This window comes from Bubalus kerabau, chromosome 16, assembly GCF_029407905.1.
Source record: "Bubalus kerabau isolate K-KA32 ecotype Philippines breed swamp buffalo chromosome 16, PCC_UOA_SB_1v2, whole genome shotgun sequence".
Classification (NCBI taxonomy): Eukaryota; Metazoa; Chordata; class Mammalia; order Artiodactyla; family Bovidae; genus Bubalus; species Bubalus kerabau.
Window position 1 is genome coordinate 33,663,872 of NC_073639.1, and position 18,703 is coordinate 33,682,574.

At 36.7% G+C, this 18,703-nt stretch overlaps 1 protein-coding gene across 13 annotated transcripts in view; it reads right to left on the reverse strand.

Moving 5' to 3' along the window:
• The window catches only part of LARP1B (La ribonucleoprotein 1B), a 134,375-nt gene that overhangs the window by 42,689 nt on the left and 72,983 nt on the right, over positions 1-18,703 (reverse strand). For 10 of the 13 annotated variants that reach the window (XR_008703572.1, XM_055550534.1, XM_055550537.1 and 7 more), the window contains exon 12: positions 8,034-8,157. The exons of 1 other annotated variant lie outside the window; for it this stretch is intronic. Coding sequence is in view for 11 of the 12 variants with exons in the window: in XM_055550534.1 (XP_055406509.1) it covers positions 8,034-8,157 (124 nt within the window). In the remaining variant the exon portion in view is untranslated. Of the gene's footprint in view, positions 1-5,767; positions 6,259-8,033; positions 8,158-15,607; positions 15,747-18,703 lie in introns of those variants that run through there. 2 more of the 13 variants (XM_055550539.1, XM_055550542.1) reach the window with 2 other exon arrangements.

An 18,703-nucleotide genomic window follows, 5' to 3' on the forward strand; every position in this document is an offset into this window, starting at 1 on the left:
CACTTACCGCATGATCCAGCAATCCCACTCCAAGTATTTACCCAACTGACATGAAAACTTATCTTATCAAAACCTACAAGCAAATATTTATAGCATCTTTATTCACAATCACCAAAAATTAAAAACAACCCACATGTTCTTCAACTAATGGTAAATTGCTTATATTCATGTGAAGGAATATTACTTACCAATAAAAAGGACACACAAAATATGGGTGAATCTCAAATGCATTACAGTAAATAAAAGAAGCCAGACACAAAGGGTGACACTCTATACAATTCCATTTATATGGTATTCTGGTAAAGGTGAAATTATAGAAGTAGAAAACAGAAAACAGGCTGCCAAAGGCTAGGCATGGGGTTGGCTACAAAGAGGCATAGGAGAATTTGAGCAGAGTAATAGAACTTTGCTGTAATTTGAGTAGTTGGTAACTACAAGACTATGTATTTGTCAAAATTCCCAAATCTGTATATGAATAAAGTGAAATTTACTGAGTATAAATGATATCTTTTAAAAAAAGAAATAAAAAAGACAATTCTGGATCCCTATAAAGTGGAATGAAAGGAAGGAGATAGATTAGGAGTTATTATAATTAACCAATGTAAAATGATGGTAGCTTTTGTGAGAGTGATAGAAGTAGTGAAGATGAGAAGTGGTTAGCTTCTGGATATATTTTAAAGGATAATGGAAATAATCTGCCAAGGAATAAGAAATAAGAGCTTGAAAAAGAAAGAGATCAAAAATAACATCAAGATTTTTTTTTCCCTGTAGAACTAGAAAGATACAGTTAACATATCATAGAGATGTGGAAGTCTGGGAGAATTCCTTGGAAAGGGGTGGGAATTCAGACTTTCAATTTTCACCATATGAAGTTTGACATGTTTATAAAATATCCAAGTGAAACTGCTGAAACACAGTTATTTATTCAGAATACAGGATGGAGTCTGTACATATAAATTTGATAATCACTTTTATGCATTGGAGAAGGAAATGGCAACCACTCCAGTGTTCTTGCCTGGAGAATCCCAGGGATGGGGGAGCCTGGTGGGTGCCGTCTCTGGGGTCGCACAGAGTCGGACACAACTGAAGCGACTTAGCAGCAGCAGCAGCAGCAGTATAAGGATTGGAGAAGGCAATGGCACCCCACTCCAGTACTCTTGTCTGGAATATCCCATGGATGGAGGAGCCTGGTAGGCTGCAGTCCACGGGGTCGCTAAGAGTCGGATACGACTGATCGACTTCACGTTCACTTTTCACTTTCATGCATTGGAGAAGGAAATGGCAACCCACTCAAGTGTTCTTGCCCGGAGAATCCCAGGGACAGGGGAGCCTGGTGGGCTGCCGTCTATGGGGTCGCACAGAGTCGGACACGACTGAAGTGACTTAGCAGCAGCAGCAGCACTATAAGGATGCCATTTAAAAACATGAAACTAAATACTATTACCTGCAGAGTTACTGAGAATCAGAAAGAAGAAATTTGAAAGATTAAGTGCTAAAGCATCCAAAGCCTGGGGAAATGGGAAAGAAGCAGCAAATAAAAGACTCCATGAAGTTGAATGAGAACTAAGCAAACAGTATCTAGGAAGAAGAATGTTTCAAGACAAAGAATGACTGATCCAGTGCTGTCAGGGAAGATGATGATTGACTTGACCCGTCTTAAACACAAAGATCTCTAGGGCACCAGCTAAAGCTGATTTGGGGGTGAGGGGTGGAAGTGTGTTTGGATCAGGTCTAGAGGATAAACAGGAAGATAGATATTAATGACAGTGAAACAAAATTTTTTTTTTCACCTCAAATTCTATTTTTTAAAGCAACAGCAATTCTTTTTTATTACTATCAGCGTTTTACAGCATTTCCCATCCTTTCACCTTTCAATCTCTGTGTATACTTATGACACACAAACAGCATAGAGCTGAATATCCTTTAAATCCAATCCATAACTGTCTTTCTAACCGAAAGTTAATCTATTCAACATTTTTCAGCAATATATTGGATTGATTTCTGTCTTCTTAATTTGTGCTTAATTTTATTTTTGTTCATATTTTTAAAACTTGGAGATTATAGCACATGAAGGTTTACACACACCCACACACACACACACAGACTTTAAAATACAGTTGATTTAGAAATGAAAATGAGAACAAGAAACTAAGTATGGAAAAAATTCAAGCTTTCCAAAAACATTGTATTAAAAAAAAAATCTTTGGGTAATTATCTGAGACTTTACTTAAAGAGCATAATCATTTATATTCAGGTTGGTACCCACAAACCCACCAAGGCCAAAACATAAATTTCAGATGCAGGCAAACCATTTGCAGACTCTCCAGATAGAATTCCTTCCATTTCTCAGGAATTAAACATTGTATATATATTAAACACTATATATATATTGTGGATGAAGCAAAAGCTGGAATCAAGATTGCCAGGCATACAGCATAGTGACTCAATATATTTATGGATTTTATTCCATTTAAAGTTATTACAAAAGAATGGCTATATTCCTATGTACTGTACATTATAATGTATAATGTAGCACATCAATTTTATACACAGGAGTATGTTTTTCCATAGGCATTTTCCTATGGCTCAGATGGTAAGTAATCTGCCTGCAATGCAGGAGACCCAGGTTCAATCCCTGGGTCAGCAAAGAGATTATTGAGAAATATCAATAACCTCAAACATGCAGATGACACTACCCTTATGGCAGAAAGAGAAGAAGAAACAAAGAGCTTCTTGATGAAACTGAAAGAGGAAAGTGAAAGAGATGACTTAAAACTCAACATTCAGAAAACTAAGATCATGGCATCTGGTCCCATCACTTCATGGCAAATAGATGGGGAAACAATGGAAACAGTGAGAGACTTTATTTTGGGGGGCTCTAATCAAGGCTATGGTTTTTCCAGTGGTCATGTATGGATGTGAGAGTTGGACTGTGAAGAAAGCTGAGCGCTGAAGAATTGATGCTTTTGAATTGTGGTGTTGAAGAAGACTCTTGAGAGTCCCTTGGACTGCAAGGAGATCCAACCGGTCCATTCTAAAGGAGATCAGCCGTGAGTGTTCTTTGGAAGGAATGATGCTGAAGCTGAAACTCCAGTACTTTGGCCACCTCATGCAAAGAGTTGACTCATTGGAAAAGACTCTGATGCTGGGAGGGATTGGGGGCAGGAGGAGAAGGGGACGCCAGAGGATGAGATGGCTGGATGGCATCACTGACTCGATGGACATGAGTCTGAGTGAACTCCGGGAGTTTGTGATGGACAGGGAGGCCTGGCGTGATGCGATTCACGGGGTCGCAAAGAGTCGGACACGACTGAGCGACTAACTGAACTGAACTGAATGCATATATATGGAATCTAGAAAGATGGTACTGATGATCCTACTGCAGAGCAGCAAAGGAGATGCAGATATAAAGGACAGACTTTTGGACACAGCAAGGGAAGGAGAGGGTGGGATGATTTGAGAGAGTAGCATTGAAACACATGCATTACCATATGTAAAAACATAGCCAGTGGGAATTTGCTGTAGGATGCAGAGAACTCAAAGTCAGTGCGCTGTGACAACCTTAGAGGGGCGGGTTGGGGGAAAAAGGTGGGAGGGAGGGGACATACGTATACCTATGGCTAATTCATGTTGACATATGGCAGAAATTATCACAATATTGTAAAGTAATTATTATCGAATTAAAAATAAAATGAAAACATGGTCACTTCTTTAACCATGAAAAAAATACACATGCTAACTCTGACTTCAAAAATCACTTTAAATGACTTTGAGTCACTGAATTTTAAAACTGTATTGTATAGCATAGCATAATTTATTAAACAGTTAAAAGTGGATCCCAGGAATTTAAATAAATAAATAAATAAAATAAAATACACCTCATGGGACTTTAATTCTATGATGTAGGGAGGAGCATAAATTGTTAATTTTAATGAACTCAAATTTAACAACATGAAAAATCTTATAATTACTCTGAACATCCCTAGTGGAATACCCTAAGAACATTTTTAAAGTTTAAAAATATAAAGTTTTAAACAGTTCAAATTTTAAATGTTTAAAGAACTTTAAAACAAGTAAGCATCTTTTAGTATTTACAGTAATATTATTGTTATTTTTAAATTATTATAGGATAAACAATTCTGTTACTGTGCATAGGAGTATTTTTTTATGTAAGTAAAAAGTGGTACAAATATAAAATCTAATAAATTAAAACCTTTAATCTTAAATGTGAACAAAAATTATCAACATAAATTCATAATGTAATTTTCCTTAAAAAAATTTCCAAGCTCTTTCAATGGAAAAGGCCCAGAAACAATAAGCAACTCAGTAGCAACTAGAATACTGACAAAGCTTAATTAACATCAGGCCAGCTGGCAAATAAGACAGTTAAGAATCCAACTCCATTATCACAAAACAAAGCAACGAAAGGTAGATAAAGTCAATAAACTGATAAATGGCACAAGTATCAACAAGATGAGAGTATAATTCATCAAATACATTTAAGAGATCATAATGATATTTTAATCAAAGTATAGCTGATACACATTATATAAGTTGGAGATGTACAATATAGTGATTCACAATTTTTTATAAAGGTAATACTCCATTTATAATTATAAATAATATTGGCTATGCTATGCTAAGTCACTTCAGTTGTGTCCGACTCTGTGCGACCCCGTAGATGGCAGCCCACCAGGTTCCGCCATCCCTGGGATTCTCCAGGCAAGAACACTGGAGTGGGTTGCCATTTCCTTCTCCAATGCATGAAAGTGAAAAATGAAAGTGAAGTCGCTTAGTTGTGTCCGACTCTTAGCGACCCCATGGACTGCAGCCTACCAGGCTCCTCCATCCATGGGATTTTCCAGGCAAGAGTACTGGAGTGGGGTGCCATTGCCTTCTCCAAATATTGGCTATATTCCCCATATTATACACTATACCCTTGTAGCCTATATCACACATAATAGTTTATACCTCCTAATCCCCTAACCTCATAATATCCCCATTCATTCTCCCCACTGGCAAACACTAGTTTGTTCTCTGTATCTGTGAGTCTGTTTCTTGTTTTGTTATAATTCACTAGTTTGTTGTATTTTTTAGATTCCACATATAAGACATATCATAGAGTATTTGTCTTTGTCTGATTTATTCCATGTAGTATAATGCCCTCCAGGTCTATCCATGTTGCTGCAAATCGCAAAACTCTGTTCTTTTTTCATGGCCATCCTAAAGGAGATCAGTCCTGGGTGTTCACTGGAAGGAATGATGTTGAGGCTGAAACTACAATACTTTGGCCACCTGATGCGAAGAGCTGACTCATTGGAAAAGACCCTGATGCTGGGAAAGATTGAGGGCAGGAGGAGAAGGGGACGACAGAGGATGAGATGGTTGGATGGCATCATCGACTCGATGGACATGGGTTTGGGTGGACTCTGGGGGTTGGTGATGGACAGGGAGGCCTGGCGTGCTGTGGTTCATGGGGTCGCAAAGAGTCGGACACGATTGAGCAACTGACCTGAATTGAACTATCTATATGTATATTTTCTTTATTTATTCATCTGTTTATGGACACTTAGGTTGCTATGATTTGTAGTATAGTCTTAATTAGGGATTCTGATTCTTCCAACTGTTATTCTTTCTCAAGACTGCTTAGAGTCTTGAGAAATAATCATTTGGCACCTTTCGGGCTTCCAATTTATTCTAGTTCTGTGACAAATGCCATTGGCATTTTTTTGCAGGGGCAGGGGGCCTGCACTTGGTCTTCATTTCTGTGCATGGGCTTTCTCTAGTTGTGAAGAGTGGGTGCTAATACTCTCCAGTTGTGGTGTGTGGGTGTGTCATTGTGGTGGCTTCTTTTGTTGTGGAGCACTGGCTCTAGGGTGTGAGGGCTTCGGGAGCTGTGGCTCATGGGCTCAGAAGTTGCAGCTTGTGGATTCCAGAGATCAGGCTCATTAGTTGTGGTGCAGTGGCTTAGTTGCCCCACAGCATATGGAATCTTCCTGGACCAGGGATCAAAACCCGTGTCCCCTGCATTGGCAGGCAGATTCTTTACCACTGGAATACCACGGAAGTTTGTCATTGGTATTTTGATAGGGACTTCATTGAATCTGTTCATTGTCTTGAATAGTATGTTCACTTTAACAATATTAATTCTTCCAATCCAAGAACATGGTATATCTCTCCATCTGTCTCTGTCATCTTCAGTTTCTTTCATCAGTTTCTGACAGTTCCAAGTACAGGTCTTCCACCTCTGTAGGCAGGCTTATTTACAGGTATTTTATTATTTTTAATGTAATTGCAAACGGGATGGTCCTTAATTTCTCTTTCTGATAGTTTGTTGATAGTATGCAACTGATATCTATATATATATTAATTTTGTATCCTGCAACTCTACCAAATTTATTGATGAACTCTAGTAGTTTTGATCATAGTGATAATTTTTAAATTATTATTATTAAATTTAAAATTTTTAAATCACTAAACCAAAAAGAATCCTCATTGCTCACCAAAGAAGGATGTAGACAACCAGCTTGTTATTTTGGAAACAGTAAACAAAAACAAAGAATTAAGCATTTATTCCTTTTCCTGTTAGAACTCTATCTCAGGATAAACAGTCAATTAACGGAAATTCTCTTTACAGACGTAATCTACTAAATTAAGAAAGAATTATGAAAACAGAGTTATCACTATTTTGAAGCCCCATGTGAACCAAAAGCTACAAGCAATGACTGTTAATAGCTAACACCAACAAAAAGAAAGAATCAAGCATTATGTGCCTCATGGTCTAGTTTTCAAAACAATATATGACATATTCTTACAGAAATGTGAGCCTCAGTCTGTTCAAGCCTCTGTATCAAAATCACAGTTAAAGAAAATTCAGGACCAGAAAATGGCTGGATGACCATGGGGATGCAATCAGCAAAATCCAGAATGTGAGATACTATACAGGGCAAACAATCTAGTTTCTACAACAATAAAGTTCAAGGGGAAAAAAAAAACAAACCAGTATGAACCTATATACTAAAAGAGACATATCAACATACTGCAATGTTTGGAACTTTTAAGGATCCTGATTTCTTTTTTTTAGAGTGAGGAATGAGAAAATTTGAACACCAACTAGATATTTCATATTAAGGAATTTTACTAACAATTTTATTTAGTATGATAATGGTACTGGGTTATTTATGTGTTAAAATAGATGTCCTTTTCTTTTTAATAATATATACAAAAATACTTACAAATTACAAAATATAAATAATATGATTAGGAGTTTGCTTCAAAATAATCCAATGGGAGGTAAAGAGAATGAGTGGAGTCAAGATGAAATAAAATTGGCTACAAGATGATTAAGTAGCTAATGCATAGGCAGATAATGGGCACGTGGTGTTTCATCATACAATTTGTTCTATTTTTGGATATGTCTGAAGTTTTCCAAATTAAAAGTTTTTCTTTAATCTGCCTTCCAGAAAAACTATAATAAAATCAGTTACACTTATCTGAAAATGTCAGATTCAATTTATGAATCTCCCAAATGTATTTCCATTTTCACACAAAGCTAAGGCCTTAAAGCAAAAGAATTATACTGATGGTATATTTTAAGAAATCAGCAAGTCAGTGAAAAAGTTTCCTTATTCCACGAAGAGAAGGATTCCCAGCAAACTTAAAATCAAGAAAGACACATAAAGAACCAATCAATTAAGCTTACTTTTTAAGTAAGCATTTGGATTTGAGCATGATCTGGTAATATAATACACAACTCCTGGTTCACCTTTCTGCCTGTTTATCAAGAGTAAGATGGGATTTCAACTATGTCCATTTACTACATGGCTGTCTTACCAAATTTACAATCTGTATTTTTTAAGACTTGAAAATGTTTTGAAGTTCATCAAAGGATAAATAAAAGCTGAGTTTTAAAATTCTAGTCTTTAATCAGACACCTAAACGTTTTCCACAAATAACAAAGCAGCAAACTTTAAAAACAATTTAGAACTGCTTTAATATTATTTAGACACTTACAGAAAAGCAGACTTACATACCTTGCCTGGACTGTGAAGCTGCTACAGGAACTTCTTGGTTTGGCTCAAAAGGAAGCTCAGGTGTTAGGTTTTCAAATTGCTCTTTACTAATGAGATTTAGCTTCTTAAAGTTCTCAACTTCTTGCTAAAGTAAAATGGAGGAATCTAATTACTAAACTGGCTAAGAGAGTAACCAACAGACAATAATTGATACCAATCTCAAAAAAATGAGTTTTAAAAACTGGAATTGATTGCAACAGAATAAAAAAAGATGTTCCAATAAAGAATCTAGCATTACACTTAAAAATAATTAATATTCAGAGTCTAAAGGTGGCATCAAGAACCCTAAAATGTTAGGAACATTTTATAATTAAAACATATTATAAGAACATACATTCTTATCATTAATTACTTATCGAGCATTGAGACACAAGACCATTAAGGTATTATAGAGGTTACAAAGTAATCTAATACACATTTCCTATCCTTAAGGAATTTACCAGTTAGATGGAGAGAAAGAAATGTACAAATAAAAATAATATTAGACAGTATATGAAAAGTGTAATATTTGGTATAAGAATTGAGATCATAAAGGAGGCATCACAGAGGAGATGAGACAAAAGAAGCTCCTTAAATGAGAATTTAGAGAAAGGGAAAATAATCCTAAATTAGGTACTATGAGCACAAATGAGAAGCTTGGAATAAAGTCATTTATTAGAAGATACTCAAATAAATGAGAGAATTTATTTAGAACTAGTGGCAAAAAGCCTTGATAAGGAAGTTGGAGAAAGCTAGGAGAAGGCAATGGCACCCCACTCCAGTACTCTTGCCTGGAAAATCCATGAACGGAGGAGCCTGGTAGGCTGCAGTCCATGGGGTCGCTAAGAGTCCGACACGACTGAGTGACTTCACTTTCACTTTTTACTTTCATGCATTGGAGAAGGAAATGGCAACCCACTCCAGTGTTCTTCCTGGAGAAACCCAGGGATGGGGGAGCCTGGTAGGCTGCCATCTATGGTGTTGCACACAGTTGGACACGACTTAAGCGACTTAGCCGCAGCAGCAGCAGTAGACTTTTAATACTAGTCCAAGAAGTTTCTACCTCATTTTCTAATAGGGGAAACATATGATGGAAGATAAATCTAGATGGATCTGAAGATTCATTTCCAAGCCCCTTTTATAAACTTAGCAGCAAGGATGCTGAGTAGGTCTAAGTTGTTAGCTCTAAGGAAGAATGGGCCCATCCATGTCCCTAGGCCACCTTCTAATTTCCGTTACATACTTACTTAGATTTTCCTTGCCTTGGACTAGAAATATGCAAAACATTACAAAGGTAAAGGCCATTCTCTACTGGAAGGTCATTTGGCCATAGTGCATGAAGACTATCCAAGCCTGGCCAAAGCCATGGGGGGAGGGGGGAAGAGTTTGAGGGGCTGCTTATATTGTATTACGTCTGGTTATTTTCCCCCAATAAACCCTATATCATGTCTACATCACTCAGTGCTAATATGTCCATAACCTTTTACAGCGTAACATCTAAAAAGAATGGACACAGGTAAAAGACAAAATAATTTGTCTGATGAATCAAATTAAACTTTATTACAAAATAGTTGTGACATCTTGCTCTTAATAGCTAACCAAACAACCTTTTCCTTCTGTATTCAAATATGAATAGCTACTTGCCAGTTCACACCATTTAGGAGATCCAGTTAGCCTTTCAAAATAGGATCTATCTTTTTTCCATGAAAATGTCTTAAATGATTACTTCCCCCATACCAAAATTACTTTCCCAAATGTCTTCAATAAACTCTTGAAGCTAATTCAGAGTTATTATTCTTCACTGGCCCTTATCTTGCTACAGAGCTTGCTATTAACAACTCACTTCAGTGAACATTTATTGTATGCTTCTCACATGCCAAAAATGAATAAACACAGTTCTGATACGAACACAAATTATATGTTTGTTTTGTTTTTAATTTTTAAAATTAACTAAGGTATAACACACCCAAATTTATATATATCAGTTCAGTTCAGTCGCTCAGTCATGCCTGACTCTTTGCCACCCCATGAATCGCAGCATGCAAGGCCTCCCTGTCCATCACCAACTCCCAGAGTTCACTCAGACTCAACGTCCATCGAGTCAGTGATGCCATCCAGCCATCTCATCCTCTGTTGTCCCCTTCTCCTCCCGCCCCCAATCCCTCCCAGCATCAGAGTCTTTTCCAATGAGTCAACTCTTCACATGAGGTGGCCAAAGTACTGGAGTTTCAGCTTTAGCATCATTCCTTCCAAAGAACACACAGGACTGATCTCCTTTAGTATGGACTGGCTGGATATATATACACATTATTGAGGACATAAATCATAAGTTTATATCTCAATGAGGGGTCAAAAGTGAATGAACCTGTGGGACCACCATTTAGGTAGAGAGATAACTAAGCACCCTAGAAGTACCTTCATGCACCTTCCTATTACTACCCTCTTTCTTCCTAAAGAGAGCCAACACTCTGACTTTAATTCTATAGATTCATTTGCCTTTCAATTTTATAAAAAAGTAATCACAACATATGGTTTCTTTTACACAAAAATATCTTTACGAGATTCATTTATAGTCTGTGACTCTACACCAGAGATCAGCAAACTACAGCCCCGAAAAGCCAAGTTTGTTTTTGTTAAGTACCTATTTGTTTATATACTGCACATGGCTGGCTCCAGTGCTACAAGTGCAGGGTTGAGTAGTTGCCATAGTCAATGTATGACACACCAAGCCTAAAATATTTACTACATAGCTCTTTACAGAAAAAGCTTGTCCATCCCTGCAATGATCAAACCATGATTTTTTAAAAATCCATTCTACTGTTGATGAGCATTCAGGTCCTTTTCAGACAATAGTCATTATAAAAAATGTTACCATAACTGTTTTTACAGAACACTTACTTTGGTCAACAGACATATTTTTTCCCTCTTTTTAAAAAATTGTTATAGGCATACAGTTGATTTACAATGTTGTATTACTTTCAGGTGTACAGTAAGTGAATCAGTTATACATGTATTCACTTTTTTAAGATTCTTTTCCCATTTAGGTCATTATAGAGTATTGAGTAGAGTTTCCTATGCTATACAGCAGGTTATTATTAGTTATCTGTTTTATATATAGTAGTCTATATATGTCAGTCCCAACCTCCCAGTTTCTCTCTCCCCCTGCCCTATCCCCTGGTAACCATAAGTTTGTTTTCTATATCTGGGACTCTTAAAATATAGGTTTATTTCTTTTCTCTCTCTCTTCTTTTTGGCTGTGTAACATGGCATGCGGGATCTTAGTTTCCAGATCAGGGATTGAATCCATGCCTCCTGCAGCAGAAGTGTGGAGTCTTAACCACTGGACCACCAGGTTAGTCCCTTTCTCTTTTTCTTTTAAACTGAAGTATAATTGACATTTATTTTGTGATTGTGAAAGCTGGACCATATAGAAGGCAGAGCACCAAAGAACTGATGCCTTCGAACTGTGGTGCTGGAGAAGACTCCTGAGAGTCCCCTGGGCTGCAAGGAGATCAAATGAGTCAATCTTAAGGGAAATCTACCCCAAATACTCATTAGAAGGACTGATGCTAAAGCTGAAGCTCCAGTATTTTGGTCACCTGATGTGAACGACTGACTCATTGGAAAAGTCCCTGATGCTGGGAATGATTGAGGCCAGAAAGAGAAGAGGGCATCAGAGGATGAGATGGCTGGATGGCATCAATGATGCAATGGAAATGAACTTGGGCAAACTTTGGAAGATGGTGCAGGATAGGGAGGTCTGGCATGCTACAGTCCATGGCGTTGCAAGGAGTCAGACACAACTGGGTGATTGAATAGTAATAATTGATATATAATATTCTATATATATATATATATATAATATATATATATTTATATATCCGGTCCCATCACTTCATGGGAAATAGATGGGGAAACAGTGGAAACAGTATCAGACTTTATTTTTCTGGGCTCCAAAATCACTGCAGATGGTGACTACAGCCATGAAATTAAAAGACGCTTATTCCTTGGAAAGAAAGTTATGACCAACCTAGATAGCATATTCAAAAGCAGAGACATTACTTTGCCAACAAAGGTTCGTCTAGTCAAGGCTATGGTTTTTCCTGTGGTCATGTATGGATGTGAGAGTTGGACTGTGAAGAAGGCTGAGCACTGAAGAATTGATGCTTTTGAACTGTGGTGTTGGAGAAGACTCTTGAGAGTCCCTTGGACTGCAAGGAGATCCAACCAGTCCATTCTCAAGGAGATCAGCCCTGGGATTTCTTGGGAAGGAATGATGCTAACGCTGAAACTCCAGTACTTTGGCCACTCATGTGAAGAGTTGACTCATTGGAAAAGACTCTGATGCTGGGAGGGATTGGGGGCAGGAGAAGAAGGGGACGACAGAGGATGAGATGGCTGGATGGCATCACTGACTCGATGGACGTGAGTCTCAGTGAACTCTGGGAGTTGGTGATGGACAGGGAGGCCTGGCGTGCTGCGATTCATGGGGTCGCAAAGAGTCGGACACGACTGAGTGACTGATCTGATCTGATCTGATCTGATTCTATATTATACAGGCTATCCCCAGGTGCCTGCAATGCAAGAGACTTCCAGGATACGCCAGTTCCATTCCTGGGTCGGGAAGATCCCCTGGAGTAGGAAATGGCAACCCACTCCAATATACTTGCATGGAGAATCCCATGGACAAAGGGGCCCCGTGGGCTAAAGTCCGTGGGGTCACAAAGAATCGGACACAACTGAGCAACTAAACAACAACAAGAACAATTCTATGTGATAGGGGTACAACACAGTGGTGCACAATTCTTAAAGGTTATATTCCATTTATAATTATTATAAAACATTGGTTACAGTCCTTGGATATGTACAACATACTAAGGATATGTACAAGCTACCAAGGATAAGCTTATCCTATACTCAATAGTTTGTACTTCTTACTAACCCACCTCTATATTGCCCATCCTTCCTTTCCTCTCAGGCTGGTAACCACTAGTTTGTTCTTATATCCATGAGAATGTTTCTTTTTTGTTATATTCTCTAGTTTGCTGTGTTTTTTAGATTCCACATATAAATGAGATCATACTTCCTCTGACTTACTTCATTTAGCATAATGCTCTCTAAGTCCATCCACAGTGCCGCAAATGGCAAAATTTTGTTCTTTTTGTGGCTGCATAGTACTCCATTGTTCTGTGTGTGCACATAAACACATATAAACACATACATCACATCTTTATCCACTCATCTGTTGATGCACATTTTGGATGCTTCTATATTTTGGCACTTATAAATATTGCTGCTATGAACATTGGGGTGTGTGTATCTTGTTAAATTAAGTGTTTTTGTTTTTTTCTCAGATATATACCCAGGACTGGAATTGTCAGGTAACATGGTGGTTCTACTTTTAGATTTTTGAGAAACCTCCATACTGCTTTGCACAGTGGCTGCACCAATCTACATTCCAACCAACAGCATGGAGGGTTCCCTTTTCTCCATACCCTCACCAACATTTGTTATTTGTGTTCTTTTGGATGAGAGTCATTTTGACAGATGTGAGGTGATATCCCATTGTGGTTTTGACTTGCATTTCCCTGATGATTAATCATGCTGAGCATCTTTTCATGTGCCTGTTGGCCACCTGTCCTCAGGAAAAATGTCTCTTCAGTTCTTTGACCAATTTTTTAGTCTTTTTTTTTTTTTAATTGAGTTATATGAGCTATTTATACATGTTGGGTATTAACCCTTTACTGGTCATATAATTTGCATATTATCTCTCTCTGTTGGTAGGTTGTCATTCCCTTTTGTTGAAGATTTCCTTTGCTGTGCAAAAATTGTTTAAGTTTAATAAGGTTCCATTTGTTTATTTTTGCTTTTATTCCCTTTACTTTAGGAGCTAGACCCCAAAAAAAAATATTCCTGTGATTTATGACAGCAGACATGACATATATTTTTATTAAGTATTTACTAGGAGTGGAATTGCTGAATTAGGTGGTGCACTTCAACTTTAGTAGAAATTGGCAAATACACTTTCATAGTGGTTGTGCCTATTTATATTCCAACTAGCAATATGTAAGTTCATATTGCTCTACATTCTCATCAACACTTGGGATTGTCAGTTTTTAAAAATTTAGTCCTTTTGAAAAGGATGAAACTATGGATATAAACATTTTGAATGGACCTCAAGGGCATTATGACTGAAAAAAATGTCAGTCTCAAAGGGTAACATGCTATACAATTTCATTTATGTAACATTCTCAAAATGACAACATTGCAGAGAGAGAGAACAGATTAGTGGCTACCAAGGATTAGGAATAGCAGAAGGGAGCAGATGGGTGTAAATTTAATAGCAGAAGGTAGATCTTTTTTTTTTTTTTTTTTTTGAACACAAGGGAGATCTTTGTGCTGAAAAAACAATTCAGTGCCTTGACTTTGAGGGTAGTTATGTGAATCAACATGTGATAAAATGACACAGAACTATACATACATATTATCATTGTGATAATGTACATCAATTTCCTGGTTTTAATATTGTGCTTTAATTATGGTTTATCTAATATATTAGATATAATTATCTAAGATGATAACCTTTCACGGTTATCTAGATGAAGCGTACAGTGGACCTCTCTGAACTATTTTTCTAACTTCTTATGAATCTATAATTATCCCCCAAACTTAAAAATTTAAATATTTAGCCACTCTGGTAGATATGTTATCTGATTGTGATTTTAATTTGTATTTCTCTGATGACTAATAATGATGAAAATCTTTTTACAAGTTATTTGGATAGCTTTTTCTTTGTGGTAGGACTGTTTAATTCTACTGCTCATTTTCCTATACAGTTGTCCTTCTCACTGACTTTTAAGAGTTCTTTAAAAGATGTTTTAAATGGTTTTTCCCCTACTCTGAACCTTGCCTTTTCACTCTCTTATGGTGTCTTTTGTAAGAGACAAAAAGTTAAATGTAGTACATTTTATCAATCATTAGCATCATTGTGTTACATCCTGGTTAGTAAATCTTCTGTACCAAAAGATCATGGAAATAGTATCTTAATCTTCAATTCTCGCAAAGCCTGGAACATAACTGGCTATTAATGAATATTTGTTGAAAAAAAAAATAAATGGTATCCCTTTGGTTCAGCACTTCATTTCATCCCTGGATTACAATTAATGAATTGTAACTCATCCTCTGCCCTCCCCTACTCTGACCTAAACTAATGCCTCTGTGAGATTAAAACCTTATTAAACCATATTTTGATCATACTACTTTTCTTTATAAGAAGTGCAACCGCTCCTTATTCTAAGTTTCTACATAGCTTTTAAGACACTTCACAATCTGCTCACATCCCATCTACCCAATCTTTAGCTTCAGTACATTAAAACAATATTGATATTTAACTTACAGAAATTTGATTTTACTTGTTCAACAACAGAAACTTTTTTCAAATTATTATTTTTTAATGCAACAACCATTCTACTCAAAGAACATATGCACGCACTGGAGAACTTAAAGCCCTAAAATGTTATCTCACATAAAGAAAAACACAACAAAAGGATATATACATTTTAATAATGCCTTGACCATGAAAAGATAAAGTGTTCAGGGAATCCCCTGGTGGTTCAGTAGTTAGGATTCTGCACTTCCACTGCTGGGAGCCCTGGTTGGATCCTTGGCTGGGAAAATATTACAAGCCATGCAGTGCTGCCAAAAAAAGGATTAAAAGGTAAAGTGCCCATCCAAACAAGTATAGTCTCACTGAGCACCATCACCATGTTTTTTTAAAAAAAGTTGAGAACCATAGAGAAACACTAACTAAATCGAAAAATCAGCTCTTATGAAAAAGATGACCATGAACAGAAAGAGCCACCAAGTTAGAATCTTCATAAATTTGCTCCAGTGCTTCTGACAGTGAAACACTTGAGTATTTTATAAATATGATCCTGCTACATTATCATACAGATAATAACTTTACATATGCATATTATGACATGAGGTTGTGCTTAAAACCACATACATACTTTACAACTGGTTAAAGGGAATTTTAAGAGTATTTTGGCCATACCCAATTTTCAACTTAAAAAGGACTCTAGAACCAATTCCCAAGTAATTTTTGACTTCACTGCATTACAGAAGACACAGTTATGTCTTCTTAGACCAATCAATCAAAAGGTTGAGCAACTTTTCTTTACTCAAGAAAGTCATTTAAAAATTACAAACTATATTTTTCATAAATTATCTTTTATCAAGATATTAAAAAGTACATCTGTGTTACACATGACTGCAATTCCATCAAAGAAGGAATAGGTCAGAATTTTATATGTAGAATTTTATAAACTACATGTTTCATTGTAATAGCTAGCTTTAACATTATCTTTGAAGGAGATACTTTAGAAACTGATTTGTTTTTCATTTATTGACATAAATTATTTTAGTGTTCTTGGTCATTCTTCACTCCACTTTTTTAAAACACAAGATTTTCATCATTGTCCTTAGCAATAATCACAAGGTTTTAACATTTTCTTGAGATAGTTCACCCATTTCCAGCACCAGTGGCTACTTTCTGTCCTCACCTCTCTTTTCTCCGTTTTCCTGCTTCAAGTCAACTGGCTACCTTTGCTAGCTGGGCTACCTATTCTATTTTGATTTTGTACACTTCCCAATACTGCCTAAAAACCAAGACTAAGCTCTTGCCTGCATCAAGGGATGAAAAGTTTGACAGAAATTATAAGGGGACAACTTTTCAACCACTGTTTGAGCAGTTGTAAAAATATTTCTCTGTCACAGAAACCTGAAAAGGAAATCAAGCAGAGTCCCAGGAAAAGGCAAGATATGAGTCAGTTGTAGGGCTGACTAGTCCACACCTTAAACTGAACATACAAAAGAGGTTCCTAGTCCAAGTTCAACAAACAGGGGAAACATAAAGGACCTTAGGCCTGTAAATGCCACAACAGCAGGGACTTTTTATTTAACTCAACACTGTATACAAAGTGCCTACCAGTATACTTGACACCTCACAGGTGCTCAGGTATCTGTAATGAATGAACAAATGAATGGATGATTGAATGAGAAACAAGACAGAAACTGAACTCAGGAAGAATGTGTTCCACAGATTTAGGGAATAAACTTAGAGTTGCTGGGGTGAAGGACAGGGGAAGGGATAGTTAGGGAGTTTGGGATGGGCATCTACACACTGCTATATTTTAAATGGATAACCAACAAGGACCTACTGCATAGCACAAGGAATTGTGCTCAATGCTATCTGGCAGCTTGCGTGAGAGGGGAACTTGGGGAAGAAAGGATACATGCATATGTATGGCAGAGTCCTTTTGCTGTCCACCTGAAACTATCACAATATTGTTAATTAACTATACTCCAATAAAAAGTTAAAAAAAAAAAAAAAGTATACTGTATGGTAACATTTAGATAAAGTTCAAAACCAGGCCAAAGGGGAAAAAAAAAAGATGGTTGTAACAATTTAATCTAGCACTAACTGTAGTATCTGAGTTCCTACTGCACTATTCTTTACAAAGACTGAATTCTGTCAGACTAACTTTATGATGTAAGAGTTATGATCTTATACTTCTTTATATGATAGAGGAGCTGATACAAGCCTATTTCTCCCAATGAAAATAACTGAAAACCAATATAAGACTCCCTAAGACATATCCAAAAATGCCTGCAGTGAAACTGAGCTAAAGACATATATTAAAGGCCAGTAGTGTTGGAAGATGATGACATATAGACCCAATTGAGAATGGAGACCCCTTGTTAACCACTCATCAACATGCAAGGGATCCAGTTGAGATACACTTTAAATTTAGGCCATGCTATAGAGTAAGGCCCACACCCTACAGTAAGACTTACTCTAGATTCTCTAGCAGAGGTGTAACCCAATACTTGACAAGATTTTAAGGGGGCACAGAGTTTAGAGGTTAAATTCTATAAAGTTAGAGGTTTTTCAAAGATCTGGCCCAACAAAGAGTAAAATCAAGCCAACAACATTTTAAGTTGGGCAACCAATAAGAAAAAAGAATCAACATTCCTCAGACGAAGATGACAATCTATAATCTCTACAGTATAAGCAGATAATATCTATAATGTCTAGTAAAAAGACATTTCTCATTTAATATTTAAAATGTAAAAAAAAAAAAACAAAAAAAACAGGCAATTGTAACACACAGTCAAGAAAATAAGTCAATAGAAATTGTCTTCCAGATATTTCAAGCGTTGGATTTTACAATAGGGACTTAAAAATAACTATTATAGAGTTATCTTTGAGGCACTAAAGGAAAAGATGATCTTAATGAGTGATGAGATAGGGAACTGCACCTAAAAAAGTAAGACTACAACAAAAATGAAGCAGGGCAAAGGCTAATAGAACACACTGGTCATAGCAAATACCCTCTTCCAACAACACGAGAGAAGACTTTACACATGGACATCACCAGATGGTCAATACCAAAATAAGATGGATTATATTCTTTGCAACCAAAGATGGAGAAGCTCTGTACTGTCAGCAAAAACAAGACTGGGAGCTGACTGTGGCACAGACCATGAACTCCTTATTGCCAAACTCAAACTTAAATTGAAGAAAGTGGGGAAAACCACTAGGCCATTCAGGTATGACCTAAATCAAATCCCTTATGATTATGCAGTGG